Source organism: Amblyomma maculatum, chromosome 11, assembly GCF_055883805.1.
Source record: "Amblyomma maculatum isolate TAMU_Amacu chromosome 11, ASM5588380v1, whole genome shotgun sequence".
Lineage (NCBI taxonomy): Eukaryota > Metazoa > Arthropoda > Arachnida > Ixodida > Ixodidae > Amblyomma > Amblyomma maculatum.
In genome coordinates, this window is record NC_139354.1 from 23,919,490 (window position 1) to 23,938,459 (window position 18,970).

The 18,970-nt window shown below is 44.3% G+C and overlaps 2 protein-coding genes across 7 annotated transcripts in view; one reads left to right on the forward strand and one right to left on the reverse strand.

The window, feature by feature from the left end:
* The window catches only part of LOC146173156 (uncharacterized), a 53,134-nt gene extending 37,000 nt beyond the window's left edge, over positions 1–16,134 (reverse strand). For both annotated transcript variants that reach the window (XM_084584134.1, XM_084584135.1), the window contains exons 1-2: positions 15,689–16,134; positions 7,522–7,707 (exon numbers count right to left, since the gene is read on the reverse strand). In XM_084584134.1, the coding sequence (XP_084440260.1) occupies positions 7,522–7,707; positions 15,689–15,708 (206 nt within the window). In that variant the 5' untranslated portion in view covers positions 15,709–16,134. The remainder of the gene's footprint in view (positions 1–7,521; positions 7,708–15,688) is intronic.
* inaE (inactivation no afterpotential E) overlaps positions 1–18,970 on the forward strand; it is a 229,679-nt gene that overhangs the window by 15,171 nt on the left and 195,538 nt on the right. The window lies entirely within an intron of this gene.

The window sequence follows — 18,970 nt, forward strand, 5'->3', positions numbered from 1 at the left end:
GGCCCACATTTTGAGACATTGACAATGATTCTAGCCTTCTTCAGCGCTTTGCATTGTCCGTGGATGTTCGCGAGCGAAGGACTTGTTAATGTTTTTCGGAAGGCCGGTGCTTACGAAGTAACGTCGCATCTAGAGTGGCGTGGAAGGCGTGGCGGCGATGGCGTCCTATACATACAAAGTTTTGCATAACAAATCATCCGTTGATGGGCCTTGGTTGGCGCGCTGTTGACGGCCTTAATCGGCTAGAGCCCCGGGAGCGAATCTCTGAATTCTAAAGAGAGACCCGTTTTTGCAGTGGTCGTGATTAATTTTCAAGAACGGCACGCTTCTTGAGACTTCGAACAACCACGAAGTAAAAGAAAACTAGACGCCACTACATCAAGGGCGAAAAAGGAGAGGGGGAGCAGAGGAGGATTGCATAATTGTTCGGTCGTCCCGGGGGAATGAAGTGACAATCACAGCTCTAGAGCAAACCTAGCTCAAACTTTGCGGGCACACAACTATGACCCCGGGCTGCGCGTATTCCAGGGGCAGGAAGTGTGCGCTAATGAAATTCGATAAGCAATTCGGCGACTGTGGAGCAGTATACGAATAGGAAAAATTAATTGAAATTAAAAGGACATTGTTTGCTGCAGTGCAAGAGGCTGAAATACATTGTTTGAATCAAGGTCCGGGAAAACATGCCGCCAGAGAACGGAATGGACGAAATACACCTGGGATGAGAAGTCATTTGCAGTACATAGTACGTTTTGAGAGATTTTTAAATACTCTTTTCTAATCTATTACAATGTCCATTGAGAGGCGTGTAGCGGCATCATCAGCATCCTTGAGGTTCAATTTTTTAGATTACGCGAATGTATCGACGGTGCCTTGGCGGCACGTGTCAATGAAAAATAATCGGAGAATTAGTACCTCTAAAGCTATTAAATAAGCGACGCTAGCAGTTGATTGCAAGTGCCGTAAACAATCTAAAACGTATGGTAATTGATAAATAGAAGAGGTGAACTCCACGAAAGCATTTGTCGGCGCTCAGAATCAATTCTTAGGAATTAGAAAATTAATTCGAAGCCAGTGAGAAAAAAAAGGGAGAGTGTTTTAACGAGCTTATCTTGTCTAAGAGTGCGCCGACCGATAAGAATAAATTTCCGCTCATTGTTGACTAACAAGCGAAGTGACATACTCGTTCCCTCCCCTGACGTCACCCCTCGCTCTCTGAGCTGACCGCTGGCATAGTGCTCATAGCCTGTCTTTCAAATGCGTTTTTTTTTTCTCACGCATAAAAGAAATCGTGCTCCTAGTACTGAGTGCCAGGTTTTAAATTTCATTACATTCTAACAGAAAACGTTATCGTTGGTCGTGATAGCTTGGAAAAAAAAAAAAAGAAACATTTCTTCAGACACACCATCCGGGAACTTTTTGCAAACAGCAAACTTACTGCGTAGCTGCAGCTAGTTCCTTCCTGTGTAACTGTTCAAAACTGGATATGACGCAGAACTGAGGAAGCTGCACTTATTTTTTTCGCTTCATGACCACCAGTTGGTAGTGTTCGTACTTCAGTGTGAGGAGCTTTTAAATCATAATGTAATTAAGCACTTTTTCCCTGCTTTTCGCAAGTTTGAAGTGTCTTTTGTGCAGCTGATGCGTGTAGCAGCTCAAAAGCAGAGGTTCCAGTTTTGGTGCCTATTTGCTTCAGTACGCGCAGAGCGGGCGTATGTCCGAATAGTTTCTTCATGACCTTGCAGCTGGAAGGGGATGATATGGGGACCATGCGTCATTAAAACTTTTCCTTTTGTTTCTGAAATCCGCCGCTCGGTATGTCGCTTTGACGTCACCTTTTCCGGCACTGCGCGGCGCATCGCAAAGGGAAAGAGGAGAGCGACACCATTGCAGGGCCTCGTATCGCGTTTCTCGTAATTGCCTGTCACAAGCGAACGGGGCTCGCGCGCGTATTCTGTCCGGCTGTTTGCTTTTTAGGTTACGGGAAAAAAGAAAATGGAGAGGATGCGTCGACGCTGCTGCCCATCACTCCGCGGAGCATTCCGCGCTCCCTATTCGCTCCTTTCTGCTTCCCAAAAGCGCTCCACTTGAGTCACTTTCCCTTTTTTTTTTTATAGGAGCGTCAGGTTAAGTAATTAAAAAATACTACTTTACCCCGTTATGACTTCCTGTTACTGTGCGCCGGCAGCTGTGTGAGGGAGATTTAAGGGATGGGCGTCGTAAATATGTTTGCGATCTGAAAGTGCCGTGGTCACGTGATGCCCAGTAGACTGAGAAGCTGAGATACTAGCCAACTGTAACCGCACTGCCAGTGCCACACAAATGAAAGCAGCTCTAAACATCCAACCCCTCGCAATCCGCAGGAAGATAGCGCGCATCTGTCTCTTTCACAAAATTTATTATCAAAACGCGACACTCCGATTATCTTGGATTCACCCACCTTCAATTTCTCTCTGCTCTCCATGAGTACCAACACAAAGTTCACATTTCGTCTGGCACAAAGCTTACTTTTGCCAATTCATTTCTGCCAAAAACTTCACCTGAGGGGAATAATTTGCCTGCATCACTAGTTAATATTAAAACCCCCGCGTTTTTAAAAAATACTTTAAATAACTGGATAAGCTGTTTCTTAATGACGTCATCGCTGTTCCTTTTCTTGTTGTACTCAACCCCATTTAGCCCTTTTTATCAATTTGTTGTTTATCTTTGCTCCTTTAGGTTTTGTGTTTTCTTTCCATCTATTAGTGCATACAATGTTTCATACCTTTAGTTTGGTACGTTTGTCACTCTTTCAAATTGTACTTCTGGTATTATTCTACGCCTTTTTGATTTGTTTTTTCTTCAATGTTTTTGTTTGCCCTTCTCCTCCATAATGCATTTTTACCCTGAGGGTACTGTAAATAAATAAATGAATAAATATGCGAGCTGCGACGTATATACAGATACCTATGGTTAAATGGGAATAAAAAGAAAAGGGGGCTAAAGAGCGAAGGAAAGCTATAAGGCCACCGAGTGTGATTAAAAAAGCGCCTTTCGGGCTAAACCAAATTGAAAAGCCCAGGGCAATGGGTTTGCGGGCATGTCAGCGACAGGCTGATTTCGATGTAGGCCCTCCTATTAAACAGTGATTTCGCTTTTCTAACCATTTTCGTTCCCCGATTGCGAATTGCTGTCTCGTTCTGTTTCAGGCTAATGCATTTAGGAACATAACCGACTTTCCTCTGCGAAGAGAACTTGTGCTGTATTTGATCTAGAAACGGCATATCTAGAGGAATATGTTGATCAGTTTTGTTTGCGGCATTGTGACTAAAATCAATACTTCGCTTGAATAAGCTTGACTGTCGAAGAAGAAACCATTGCACGAAGCCGTAAAACGTGTATGTCTATGCGCAGATGCATTTGTTTATTCGAAAACTGAACTTCCTTCGCTGTTTACTGTCAAGTTAATATGCCTTGACACTTTATTCTGTGCGTTGTATGCTGCACCACATTTTGTACGGTAACACGCAGAGAAGCATAGGCAACGTAATCTCTGTCGGGGGTTTCAAACATTTCTCCCTTTTTTGCACGATTTGGCCCCGTATAAAAAGATTACGGTTACAAATCACCTAAAAGCTAATTTGTGAGCAAAATAAATTGCATTAGAACGCTCAGTAGTCACTATCGAATAAGCTCATTATGCTAAGAGGTTTATTTATAAACTTTCAATATATCAATGTTTATATTGGGCATGCAAACATATGCATACCTCAATTTACTCATTGCATAATCTATGCCCCATAGCTGAGCTCAGCAAATAACACCAACGTAAACTATCAACATGACTAAGAACGGCGTGGTGTCATTGGTTTAACGTCCCGAAGTGTCTCGAACTGTGAAATACGCAGTAACGGAGGGTGCCGTATTAATTTATACCAGCTGGGGATCTTTAACGTGCATGAACATCATACAGCACTTGTGTAGCTCACCGAAACACAAATATTTCTTGTCAAGTATTCCATTTTGCTTTTCTCCTTTTAATATTTGTTGATCAAGAATCTGTGAATTATTTTACCGCATCGCGTCACTACAGAGTTCATAATTCATTCAGGCTCTGCCAAGAGAGCTAGCATGATCGACTAGTGAATCTCTTCGATCCCTTTGCGACCATCGCACATTTCTAGTAAGATGAATTTTCGTGTAGATGGGTCGTATAGCTCAATCACTTGTTGTTGTCTGCACTCCGCATTGTCCTGGATCCCTTGTAGTCGCGCTTGTCATCTCCACTCCTTCCCATAGCTTTGCCTCAGTAGAATCGAAGCTTCAAGCACAAGACGACGCTTTTCTCCAGCTTGTGGTTCCGGCGAGCGCGAGCCACCTGCACCGGTCTGCACGAAGCCGGTCTCTATTGTTTGTAGCTTTACCTTCAGGGAAGCTGCTTGACCGATTATAAAAGGTAACAATTGGCCTAATATTTTCGGGATTCCACCAAGGTGGAGTACATTTGTAATAAGGGAGTAATTACTCATTGATATTTCCGCAAGAGCAGTCATACGACAAAGGAAAGCTATACACCTTTTAACTTTGTAGTCGTATGGCTGCGCTTGGGTGAATGTCAATGAGTAATTACTCCCTTATTATAAAAAGTAAACCTGCTGCTTTGGAAAAATGCGAATGTAAGCGCTGCTGCAATGACTAAGCGTCTCCGCTGAAACTTTTTGTGAGTCGTCTTTTCACGTCACTTTGTTACGAAGTCATCACGTCACTCGACGTCACCACTTAGGCTAATTAGCAGTACTCATTATTCTAGTTTATTGCCGTTTGTCAATAAATTATTATGTGCTCGTTATTAGTAATTAATGATGATTAGCATGACGTCATCACTTATTAATCACGACATATTACACTACTCATTATTGCGTTACACTCGTGCGCATTCAACTTGGACACGTGACGTAACAAATGGTACCATTTCCGGTGGACACATTTTCTTGAAAATACTTCTAATGACGTGTTTTGCGTATGACGAGCAATAAAAGGCTTTCTTTCGCCTTAATACTGTTTTGTTCAAGTACAAACAAAGAGAGAAGCTGCTGTATTTGGCTGACTGAGTTCAAATGCAGAGCGCGCGTATGCCCCGATAACGTCGTTGTGACTGCGAGCCTGGATGGTAACATGAGGACCTTTCCTCATTTGAATTTTCCTCTTCTTTTTTCCGGAGCTCGCCGCAGATCATCTAGCTTTGACGTCACCGGTCCTGGCACTATGCGACGGAGTGCATAGGAAAGAGAAATGCGCATAGCGCGGTTCGCGAGCCTTCCTCATATTTCCCATAATTGCCTGCCGGAACAGAACAAGGGCCGCCCACACGCTAACCTTGGCCGTTTGTTCAGTCTGTTTGCTAATTTTAGGTAGAAACAGGAGATGGTATGCCGCGCCGTCGCCTCCCTTTCATCCTACAGGGTGCTCAGCGCTCCCTTTCATAATTCCCCATCGCCCCGCCATACTTTTCCTCTTGAAACTAATTATGCGTTGGGCAAACCTGCGTCCCTCTTTGCCCAAGCGCCCCGCCGCAGTGACTCAGTGGTGAGGGCGCTTCGCTACTGAACCCCAGTACGCGGAATTGAAACCCGGCTGCGGCGGCTGCTGTTCGGTGGAGGCAAAATGCAAGGCGCCTGTGTACTGTTCAATGTCTGCAAACGTTTAAGAACCCCAGGCTGTCGATATTTCCGGAGCACTCCACTACGGCGTCTCTCATAACCAGAGTCACTTTTGAAAGTTGAACAGTATAAATCGAACCACTTATGCTTGCTTGTACGATTACGTTTAATGGTGCAAATAAATACCTCTTCTACTTTCTCACTTCCTGTTTCCTTGTTTTTTTTTTGTTTTTTTTTTTTTAAGCGACAGCTGTGGGAAGAACTTTCTCCAGATAGAACGACGCCGGCGTTCCTAGGAAGCAATGGCTTGAAACTATGGTGTTAGCTCATGTCGAGATCATGGCTACAAAATCAACTACTCACGATCACCAGTGCCTCTAACAGGCTGGCACTCCAAGGTCTGGCACACCATTTGTAAGGGAGGACCCATTGCGTGGGCTCCTCCCATAGGCCATGAGGGGGGGCTCTACCCCCACCTGCATTTTAATTGTCAATAAAGTTTACACCACCAACACAACCGCCTGGCATTTGTTTTCGTGTCTGAAGTGACTACCACTTAAGTCCTTCAACCACGGGCTGTTAACACGTGCCCCACTGTCTACACCCTAAGGCATCACGCAATGAAAGCCATCAACATCATCATCATCATCAGCCTTCCTATGGCCCACTGCAAGTCAAAGGTTTCTCCAACACCCCTCCAGCTTGCTCGGTCCAGTGCCAGCTGTACCAACCTAAGCCCCTGCAAACTTCCTAATCTCTTCCACCCTCCTACCTTTCTGCCGTCCCCTGCTGCGCTTTTCTCCCTTGGAATCCAATTTGTTACTCTTAGCAACCATCGGTTATCCTCTCTTTGCACTACATATGCACTGCCTATATGCCCGTTTCTTGTCATTTCGAGTAGGGTATAATTCTGTACTCTTTGTTCCTTCACCCACTCTGTTTGATTGCTGAGTCTTAGCGTTATCTACCATTTTCGGTTATACGTATACTTTTATCTTGAGTCCCGCGGCGGTGGCTCGGTGGTTAAGGTGCTCGGCTTCTAATCCTGAGGACGCAGGTTCATTCCAACCACGTTTCGATGTGACCATTTCTTTGGACCTTTAAAGATTCCCTGGTGGCCGAAATCACTGGACGCCCCCTGTTCACCGTCCACCGTAGCTGATGTCGCTTTGGCACATCAAACTACAAATTCCATATCACACCTTACTTTTCTCTTGAAGGTGCTGGTAAACTGCCAAATGACGAATTCCGTCCAGTTTTATTCCTGCTGTATGCTTCAATCTCGTGGCCATTATCTGCTGTTACAACTGCCCTAAGTTGGTCTTTCCTGTGATTACTTCCAGTGCCTCACTTGCTCAGAGTAAACTGCCATTTCTTGCTCACTCCTTGAATTCTACTTAAGTTTTCGCCATATCAATTGTTAGACCCACCGTTCTGCGTTGCCTATCGAGGTCATTGACCTTGCTTTGCAATTCGTCTCTGAATTTGTTAGCAAGACTGCGCATTGAGCGAGTCGCAGATTGCTAAGGTGTTCTTTAATAGTTCTTATCCTCAGCTCTTCCCTGCCCACTTCTTCTAATGTACCCAGTAAACACGCGGTGAATAGCAGTGCAGAGATCGTGCCTGCCGGCACAGAACTCTTGCTCAAGATGTGCAAGCGGTTGAAGAAAGCTTTGACGGGTCATTGCTTCTTCATCTGCATTACTATCTTAACGCTATACTTGCGTCACTTTGTCGTGTTCAGTAAAACTACACCTTGTCAGCTGATTATGTGCGTTGGGTATCGCACCCACTCTGTGCTGCGATTCCTAGCTCTTGCCTGATGGGGCTGGGACAGGTAGGTCACTGCCGCTTGCGGCGGCGGCTAGCCTGTCCGAATTCTTACCTGTTGTAGGCCGTCATTGCACCCGCCACCTCTTTGGTGGTGGACGACGGCTGTTGTTGCGGCGCGCGTCTTTCTCTCCCGCTTCCTTTTCTTTCTTCTTTGTTTTTTCTTCTGTCCGCACGAGGCAGCGGAGGTGGCTCAGCTACAGTGCCAGTGGCAGGTCCGTGCATTTTCTTTTCCTTCTTCCTACAGCCACATTAACAACAACAACAAGATCATATAAGCAACACATCCGCCCGTAGCGGGGCTTGTCCAGGTTTTCTTTTTAACATTCTCTCACCTGGCTTAAAGCGTCCCCACCGAGAACTTAAGTTCTTAAGTTCTCGATAGTGGCTGTTAAAGAGACATCGGTTAAACGCAATTTGATGGCAATTATGAGAAAACAAATCAGAATTTAATATGCTGGAAAAAATATGTAGTGGCATGTTATGAGACCCATCACGTTAGAAGTTACTAAACGCGGATAATTCACAGACTGCTGGTTATATTGGTCGTATATATTCTTAGATGAAATAGGGCGCATGGGCTGAAGTAGCAATAAAGTAAGTTTTGAGTTCACGTGTAAATAATACATCGGCACGTCAACTGTCTCAGGCTGTGTTCGGTTCTCTCTCTCTCTCTCTCTCTCTCTCTTTTTAATACTTACAGCTTTGACCCGTTGATGCGTGTGCTGTTTGAGAATGTGTGGAGCTTGGGCCCATGGGCTGAAGAAGCAATATATGTGTTTGGATTCATGTGTGAATAACAGATCTCCACGTCAACTGTCTCAGACATTGTTTGTTTCCGCGTTTTTAGGCTAACAGCTTTGACCCGTTAGTGCATGTGCTGTTTGACAATGTGCAGGATTCGAGTAAAGAAACAATAGTCTGCGAATGATCGCTTTCGCGTTCGAAACTCTCTCCACTAAGATAAGGCTCGGAGCCTTTAATCTTAGTCGGCGGGCTCGTCGGAGAGTAAGAACGTTGTCTGCTTAAACTGCTTCAGTATCCTCGCTACTGAGGTACAGCGGGGGTGCCAGCTAACATGAGCCAAGGGCTAAAAAATAAAATATTAATATTAGGGACTGGCCAGGGAAACCATTTGCAGATTGCTGGTAGCCACCTTGCACATCACAGGCAATTTCTTCTTGCGCGAGAATCAATTAGTCAATTAAGTTGAATTACCAAAATCTGAATATTGATTCTAGACAATGAATGTGATTTGCAAAGTTGGAAAGCACTTTGAAAAACCGCAATGCTATTATTTATTATTTGCTGTAAAGGAAACCTTCCGTGCGTCTTTTTATCCTAACCCTCGAAATACAAAAGAAACCCAGTGAGTAACGTGTTCGCGCGCCAGGATTGTGCTGCTCTCAATGGGGGTCGAGCAAACGAATTCAGCTGCGGCCGTAAGTCGGCGGCCCAGCTGTAGCGAGGTCTATATGTTGGCATCATCATCATCATCATCATCATCATCATCATCATCATCATCATCATCATCATCATCATCATCATCACCCTGACTATACTCACTGCAGAGCGAAGGCCTCTCCCATATTTCTCCACTTAACCCGGTTCTGTGCTAGCTGCATCCACTTGACCCCTGCGAACTTCTTAATCTCATCCGCCCACCTAACTTTCTGCCGCCCCCTGCTACGCTTTCCTTCCCTTGGAATCCAGTTTGTTACCCTAAGCGACCATCGGGAATTCTCTCTTCGCCCTACATGCCCTACCCATGCCCATTTCTTCTTCTTAATTTCCACTAGAATGTCGGTAACTTGAGTTATTTCTCTGACCCACTCTGCATGCTTTCTATCTCTTAATGTTACCCCTACCATTTTTCGTTCCATATCCCTCTGGGTTGTCCTCAACTTAAGTAGAACTTTCTTGGTTAGCCTATGTTGGTATAGTGGTAGGCTATCTATGATGCTGGTGCAGGCTCCAGTGAGCTTCGCTGCCTCCGCTAAACGCGCTGAGAGCGAATGTCGGCAAAAGGGGTCTAAAGGAGGGCCTTTTCTGGTTACTCTATATTACTCTATGCCATTGCCAACATATTGGCCTGCACCTCATTTCGTTCCTCAAACCATGGTTGAGAGCACCTTTTCAGTCGTGCGCGAATGCGCTAGTGCCATGGTTTCTTTTGTATTTCGCGGCTTGTCTTTGGACTTGTGAAAGGAGATACATAAGGGAATTTGGGCTTCTGAACGTGCTCTGCAACTTAAGAAATCCCATGATTTGTCGTTTTGTCTAAAGTCAATATTTAGTCATTTAGGTAAAGTAACTTACTTAACCAATTAATTACACTACAAAAATTACTTGTGATGTGCAAGATGGTTAGTACCAGTATAACATGCAACTGGTCGCCTTCGCCTACCTCTAAGGTATTATTTTAGTCCGAGGCTCAATTTATTTGCGACAGCCGGAAGGCTCCCACTAGATGGCATCGGTTTAATGACCCGATTACCCACTGAAATTCACGACGCCAACTAGGTGCGTTATAGTCCTGCAATCATAAACTGCAGTAGATAGTTAAAGGGATGTGTGTGTTTTGTATTCAGCGCTTATGTATACTTTATTTGCAGCAATGCAACAGGATAACCACTTTGGTCTTCTGTAAAATTCTTTAATACGAGGATTGCATTGCCACTGGATCTCTATTTTGGGCGGAAATTTATATTTATTTGAGATGCTATCAGTCTGGTCAAGACCAAGATAGGAGTGATATACGGGTAGCAGATACTACAAAGCGAGAACATAATAAGCAAAACGCTCCGTCCAGTCGGTGCCAAGTCTTAACACTTCAAAAAATGTAACTGATCTGTTTGCAATGAACAAACATGCGCTAAAATCTCGATTCAACTAAACAGAGAACAATGTGAAAATACCATGTTTAACACAAATGCAAAGCGCATTATATCAAGCACCGTACTAACAATTCACGAACACCAACAAAGAACAAATACACACTTGATGCGAGCACTACATGTTCTGGTAGGTTGTTCCAGTCTGTCGCTGTGAATAGGAAGATAGGAAATAAAGCTTAGGCTTTGTTAAGTTCTGTACTTGGCATGGCTCTTTAACTTCATAAGCGACTACCCTAAGGCCGCGTTAGCAAATCACACAGCTAGATTTGAGTGGAAAATGAGCGACATCTTCTCATTAAAGGCATGGTCGGTAATCGGAGATACCTGCGTGATCTGAGCCTACAGAAACGAACACCGCAGAAAAACATTGCCCGTACAGCGTATGCGTATGATGGCGCCTCAGAGTGGTAGATTTCAACAACCAACGCAGGTTGCAATTAAACGGATCAAATATCGTCGCTGTGAACAATGAAATATGCTTTAAGTGGAGGTTAAGCCTCGTCGAGGTGTCTGCAAGGATTCAGCAGTATTTGAAGAAGCCGAGCGAACAAGACAAATTCGTAAGATTAAAAGGAGAAAAACAAAGCGTGTTTTGTTTCACGTAATGCCTACTGCACGAAAAGTAACAAATATAGCGAACTGAAGCCAGCGAATCCCATGCGGCTAGTATTACAGTACGCGGATACGTAAACCTTTTTACACCTAATGAATCTATTTCATCGCTTGCCCGACCTTCAGGTCGGCGCTTTCCACGAGATTGGCAATTATTCCTAAGGCCACCGGATACCGCTGAGCCCGTCTTTGAACAAAAGAAAGCAAAAGTGAACAACGTTTCACTAGCCTCGGAGCGCTACATGCTTTGGACTGAGCGAAGTGTCCAGGCAAGGCAAGCAATCACTGCCCGCCACTGCAGGTCAGCCCTAATCCGGCAGCGAGGGCGTTGATCGTTATCCGTTATACCGCTGGCCGAGTGAACCGGATTACCTCTTTCCTTTTTAATATCTTCCTTTTTTGTGGCCGTTTTTTGGTTTAATTCGTTGATTCCTTATCGCTAGCGGGGTCTCTGCAGCTGTCAGATCCGCAAAGCCGCCTCGCCTGCGGCGGAAAGCTCCCCTATATCTCTTTTGACGCTGCCCCGCTACAAACGATGACTAATCGGCGGGGCGGGAGTGGCTGCCGGGTGGGTGGCTGACGTCATAACTCATAATATACGTCACTGCGGATCTGGCTTTTGTGCGCAACTTCCTCCTGATGTATCGTCGTGTACACTTCCTCTGTCTTTTTTTAGCTCCTGCTTTCTTCTTTTTTGCTCTTGACGAAGAGTTTAATCCTGAAGGCATGCATCCGCATTTTATAGCGATCTGTACTGTCACCGCACTCGGCAGCCTCGGCCATGGAACGGTTAATCCTTTGCCTCGTGGCGAGGTGGCTAATGAAGAATAGGGAGGGCGTTTGGAGGAGCACGGCTAATTACCTCGCTAATAGCGATTCGAAAAGTACGGAAATTTAGAGGGTTCTCGTTCATGTTTTTCTTTCTTTACTCGGCAAAGCTATAAGAACACAAACTACAAATACATTCCTTCATTGACCGTCTGGTCTCATGGAAGATTTGAACCCTTGACGATGTTAGCCTGCGTACAGCAGACAGATGCGCCTCAGGACAGGCAGGCCAATTATACCGCGAAATTTGAACTTACCAGTTGAGCTAAAGGGAACGAAAGGCGCCTTTCTGTGCGCCTGACAAGCAACTGTAATCGAAAGTTTTAGAATATAGAACCTAAGCTTGGAAGCCTCTAACGGACGCTGCTGATGGCAACCTCTAGGTGTGCTTGAATGAAAGCTGCGCAATAAAGTGCCGGCTATAGCTAAATTAAGTTAGCCGAGAGCAGTGTCACTCCTACGGAAGAAAACAAACATTAGATTGTAAATATTTGAAATTTGATTTGTTACGCTTTTTGCTTTAGCCAGGACAGCAGGAATAGCAGTGATTAGAAAGACTACGCATTACGTGAAAAAGCTGCACTCCTCTGCAGATTGTTTTCGTTAGTCAACAGCGCGAACTGTTTGTGCACCACGTGCTTTCTCAGGGCGTACCATTAGCACACAATGCTTATTACGTTTCGCCTCGGTCTTAACAACGCTGCCGCGTTTTAACCCCATGACTCCGGCTCAGTAGTCGAGTGCCTAACCACTTAGCCACCCCGGCCGATTCAAGTATGCGCACACACAAGCGGGACTGGCGGCAGTTTTTCCAGCTCTGTATACGAGTAGATTACTCAGGCCGGGAAGGGCATTTCATGGGGGGTGGATCTGAGATCGAATAATGGGAAACAAAGTCCGATAAGATTAAAAATGTACTAATTATGTGATCCCAAATAGAGTTTCTGAGAAGGATTGGTTGCTGAGCTAGTTGATGGAACATGATTGTAAGAAACCACAGCCAACCAGAAATGCCACACAGAACGCACGTGCACAAAGCTAACAAGTGAGCTTTGTCGATGGAGTGAGTGAGTGAATAAACTTTATTCAATTAAGACAAAAACAAAGCTAACGTAAGTGGGCCCTTAGTCCAGAGCCACAAAAAATGATTAAAAAAAAAAGAATTAAGCATCCGGAAGGACCGGTGGAAAACAGGCGCTTGTATAGTGAAATGAAGGAGAGGAGGGAAACAAACAGGGGGTTGTATGCTGTGTAATGTAGGCAAACAGAAGTAGTCTCGTCACACGAAAAAAACAACAGAGATAAAAGCAATAAAATACCGGGGTGTAAAGGGCCACTCTGAAAAGCTAAAAATAAAGAAGGTAAAATAAGTCAAAAGCAAACAACAGGCGAAGGAATCAAAAAGGTGTTGAGCGCAAGCGCGAGTTTCTCTGCTGAAAAGAAAAAAAGTGCATTACTGAAAGATTATTTCAGCATACAATGTATCGGTGTTAATATTTTACTGCTAAAGTAGAACTGTGATGCTATCTGCTTTACTAGTATGGCGACTTTTTAAGTGAAGCTCGCAGCCTAAGGCCTAGACCCAACAGCGGCCGCCTCCCACTACAAGGCCGTGTACGTAGAAGCCGAACAAAAGAGTAACGGTGAAACTGAATTCCAAGGCGTAGAGGAAAAGCCAGCTTCAGTCCTTAAGCACCGCCAACCAAGCCTCTCCACCTCTTAGACAGAAAGCTTTACCCACCCACTCCTCCGCTCCCCCTCTCTAAGCTCCGCTATCTTCGCCCTCCTGAAAATTAGGTCACATGCGTGAATCCTCAGCTGAGAGGGTTAAGAAATTCAGCAGGTTCAAGTGGTCAAAGTAATCACCGAGGAACAGTCTAACTGTTCCCACAGAATGGCCGAATCACGGCTGATAGTTAACGTTTTTTATCCTTTGGTCGTCATTGGTATATTAATTTCTCATTCAACGGTTCTACACATATCCTGCGTTCCTGTTTCTACCAGTTGCCGTGGCCTGACTCAGTGACTGGTGGTCTGCTACCCAGCACGAGGTCGTGAGTTCGATCCCCAGTTCACAGCCGCATATCAATGGACGCGAGATGCAAAAACGGTGCTGTTTCGAAACGCGAGCAGAATTTTAGAAGAAGCCTATCGCCGCTGTAACTGGTCGAAATCAGTCTTCAGAGCACTTCCGTGCGCCCTGCCTCACAGCCCAAAAGGTTGCTTTGGTGAGCGTCGGCTCAATAAGAATATGCGGCTTTTTACTTCTATGTCTTTCCATTCTTTTTGAATGTAGCCTGCCTTCACCGTCTTGCGGTTCACCTTCTCTAAGTGTAAGCAGTACATGTGAGGGGCCACCCAGACCAGGCTTCTTAGAACGAAAAAAAAAAAAAAAAAAAAACAGCTTCGCAGTCAAATTATGCGGTGCACGCCAGTACGCATACGGAACAAGTTGGGGTGCCAGACACGCTCTCGCAATTTCCCACTTCTCCGCTACGCTGCCCTGTCTAGCTATGCGTTTCCGTGCTTTTGAGTTTCAGTTCATTTTGTTGCATTCACCTGCTTACGGCTCAGCTCCACGGTCGCAGATAAATCTTCTCAGGTTTAAATGGACTTTTCTCTGTCTCCCTCGTAGCAAAGCCTAGCGGTTTTCAGCCTGTACACTTTGGCCGTTGGCAGCAGCAGTTGACTGCGGTAGGGAAACTTTGTATAGTTTTTTTATTTCGGTAGAGGCTGACTTCTAAGTGGGACCTAAAACGCCAAAAGCACACGCGTATGCTTCCACGACGCGTGGTAGGGACAAATGCACTAAATGTGACCTTCAGCCTGGTTAATTTTTTTTTTTTTTTATTTTCCAAGCCAATATCAAGGCACCTTACACTGGGAAAACGTATGGAAGGAGTGTCGCTTTCCAGTGAAAACGACTGTGAAGCGAGCGCGTTCATGGTGGTGTACATCCCGGCCACCAGAGCGTTAGGGCACTGATAAAGGGTCAACAGGGGCTGTTCTTACAATGCGGTAAACGGTGACTGCTCTATGCCAGACAACACTGAGAATTCACATAACGTGAACTACGGCATGTTTTCAATGTATGCCGAAACGTTCTGTATTGGTTTGCGCCTCTGGCATTATAATCGATGTGACAGGAACGAACGCTTCTAACGCCTGGTGATCTACGCAAACTAAGTTACCTTTCCATATCGACAGCAGAATTAGCATTTCAATGGGATTTCTTGCGAGAACGACCATGTTTTTGGTTGTAACTGCGCTTGCAAAAGTTTGTGAGACGGTTACTTTTAGACATTTTATAATTTCAGTTTTTCTATATCATTCTGTTCGTATTGCTGACTGCTATTTTAGGCTGCTTAAGGTAAAAAAAAAAATCAGTGAACAGATAAACCGATTAATCATCAAGACTTCGTTCACACTCATTTAGTTGAGATCCTGCTTTATAGAATATACGGAAACCCTCTCCACTCTGGCTATCAGGTGTGGTTAGGGAGCATTACACAATATACTTTTTATGAAAACAATCGCAAGAAGTGATAGTTTACCATGGAACTCCGCTGCAACTTGTACCTCGTACTGGATGGAGTTTCGGAGGATCATTACAGAAAATACTTTTATGTAAACAATTATTATTTCGTATGTTCATTTTTTATAATCCCCCTCACCCAATGCTTTTCGAGGCCTGTGATGCACAAATAAATAAATAAATAAATAAATAAATAAATAAATAAATAAATAAATAAATAAATAAATAAATAAATAAATAGATAAATAAATAAATAAATAAATAAAGTTATAGTTTACCACTGAAATCTTAGCTTCCGCTGCAACTTGTACCCCGTACTGGGCAAAGTTTCGGAGATGCAACTTATTTACCTCATACAGCTTAGCTCCATATTCACAGCCAAGCTTTACGCTGTTCTATTCGTTTCCATCTCTTGTCGGCGTCGTGTCATGCACGGGAAGCCAGCCTTATACGTGTAGAAGCTCTTTTCCGAACGAAAAGGCGCGGGGCCTTGGTCGCACTTTCAGAAGTAAGGCAGTCTTGAGCTCTCCAAGAGACATACGCCGTTGCTGAAAAATACTCCTGAGTGGGAAAACACCAACACACACAGGTCTCGCAAAAGCCAATCGATCAACTTCGCAGAATTTTCGGCGCTTGTTCACTCTGATGCACACGTGGCCTTCGCGTACACACAAGGAAGCGTCGGTCACCGCAAAGGCGGCATCGTGTATCCTGCTTCTCCGATAGGTGAGAGCGAGCGAGGCAGGCTGCTCCGCGCTCTGTGGCGTCTCCGGCGGAAATGCATATCGAGCGAGTCTCTTTGCCTCGCCCGCAAAAGCCCCCAACTGGCACCTTGCTTTTGTCCGCGATCAGCAACCCCGTCCTTCGAGGCCTGCGCGTTTCAGCCGAGTGCCGTTCTTTCGGACGTCTTTATTGGTCCAGAGAAGTGGGGAGAGGGAAAATAGCAGGGTCGATATTGCTGTGTGCTTTGGAGGGGATTTGGAAGTATGAAGTGGGCGTGGCTCTAGACGCATACTCTCCTAGTACCGACAAAGCAGAAAGCGAAGCTAGTTGGAGAGACTGGCCAGATAGTCCAAAACCTAACAGAGCAAAAAATACGAACGACAAGGAAGAAGAGTCAAACACTGGCTGCTCTTCTTTGTCGTGTGTTCCTTTTGCCCTGCTCGCTTATATTAGATGGAACATAGGAAGAGTAACTTTCGTGAGCCGTTTGTTCATTGTGCAGCGTTTGTCCCTGTCTGTTTCCTCTCCGTCCATGTTGTTTTAGCGCTTCCGAAAAATTTTGAACCTGTACCAATTAGTCCGATCCGTCAGCCTTCTGAAGTAAATCACTAACACAGGCATGCGGCATCTGGCAAGTTCATGTTAAGTTTGCGTAAAGAAATAGACATCCTAAGAGTTCGGTGAAATGTTCACGTTAATGATGCAGTCTTGTTCCTTACAGTGATGAGGCTTGGTGGGCTGTGTTCAGTTGCTTGTGAGATACAGAAGGGGAAGACTAAAGTGTAGTTGAAGATGTTAACGTTTGGTAATTTGTTATCGTGGGCATTCTTTTGAGTGGGAATTTTCTTTTGATGTATACGTGGCTGAACTGAGTCATGTATGTTGGATGTAGTTCTAAAACTAGTGCATGCGTGCACACAAAGTTTATTTGTGTTCTCATAACTGAGGCCAGCGGTATTTCTTTAATGAGCAGTTACTCTGCGAAAACAGCATATTCGAAAAGAGGAGCAACTGTTAGACTCAGCACGAAACACTAGTTTATAACCATTACGGGCTTTGTTTTTGTTTTTACAATATTACTAGAGTCATTTTCAGTCCGATATTGCAGCTGATTGCGCGTCTTTAATTATTACTGCAAATTCCGCATCATGGTTTTTTTCTTTCAGAATTCTGAATTCTATTCACCAATATTGATCTGGCTTAAGGGAATATTTTAAGTCACACAGCTCGAACAGAGACTTTAACCTGCAGGTGACCGGTAGATAAAAAGTGTTAGCCGGGAGTTGTGCTCTGCTTTTAATTGTGAAAATTATTCGCGGAAGGGTGGTTCTCATGTTAGATACAGCCTTGACGCTTAAGCCATTAATGAAACATCATGAAAACGCCATGAGTTTTTTGCACGCCATGTAGTCCGGAACATGATTGTTGTGAAGAAGACCCAATTACTCGACTACATTATCTTATTAAGGCCTCAAATATTCTTGTTCATGAAATGTTCTACAATAATTATAATATCTGAGATCGTTACTGAAACGCACCGTGTATTAATGCATCTACGGACCATCGGCTTCATTTTTAAACAAACATAACCCTCAATAGCTCACTGGTTATTTGTGTGAAATAATGGTCGCTTCACGAAAATGGAAACTTCACATTCTCTATTGAATAAGGGATTGTTTTATTAACTGAATGAATGACTGGCTGACTTATTGATTACTTGATTTATGGAGTGGTTGGGCGACAGACGATGGATTGTTTACAAGTTGCAAAATTTTTGGGCTTGTACTGCAAAATTGACGGACGCTTGAAATTTCAAATTCTTCATTGTGTTTACAGAGCCGTGTTTTTCAGCTCAGGTCCCATCAAACTCTGCTACATCGGTCACTCGTACGGCAACTTTCGAGAAGTACAAAAAAGCTATCTAATTTTCTCTATTTTTGTCGTTCTGCGCATATCACTTAACGCTCTAGTAAATGTTGTCGGGCGTAAAGCGGGCACCACTACGGCGTAGTAGCGAGCGAAATCCTATTTTATTTTCCTTCTTTCTTGGGAAAAAGTGTACGCTTCCAAAGTTTTCAGGGAGCATTGAACCGATCACGGCGTCCACTGTGCGTCGGCGACCTCTCGGTCGACAAGGGCGCAGTTGCGTCTCGGCCTCACGCTCCGGCGGTCGTAGTTCTATCGTCGAGCGCGACTGCTTCTCGTCATCGTTGCTTTCACTTGCAGATTGTCTCTTCAAGCTGGTTGGATGGCCCCGACTCGCTCCACAGGTTTTTGAGCTGACTGAGCGACACTGTCGTCTAGCTACGCCTTTTTGCGCATCGACTTATAAGGAGTCAAAACTTCCGCGTTACAATAATGCGGCGTATGATCATTACTCACTGTTTTTATACTCAGGGTTTCTTATTTAGAGGTATAAATTTGAACAGAACGTGCTGTTAAGCTTTTTTGCAAAGTCATAGTTAAATAGTAAGGTTTGCTCGAGCTGAACGAGAGGAAAAAGCTTGCGATTAGTACAACTCAGAGGTGAAGTGGTACCAGGAAGTTTAATAGTTAAATTTTTTTGGTTTCGTATTTACAGTCCGACGTGTACTTACAGATATATTTAAGCTAAAAGATTCAAAAGGCGAATTACTGAACAGGGCCCAGCCTATTTAATGGAAAAGAGTGTGATAATACATTAATGCATGTATAATAATGCGAATTGCAAAAGAAAGAAGAAAGCAAAGAGAGGATAAGGATATTCTATATTAGGAGCACCTCTATAGATTTCGTGCATTAAAATATTACCGCAAGAAGCGTTTCAGGGGTTCTTTAATATTAACGTACCTCATTAGAAAAGTAATTGTATACAATGCTCTTATTCAAAAAGAGACTCTTACGGAAAGAGCCAACATGCATTTCTAGAC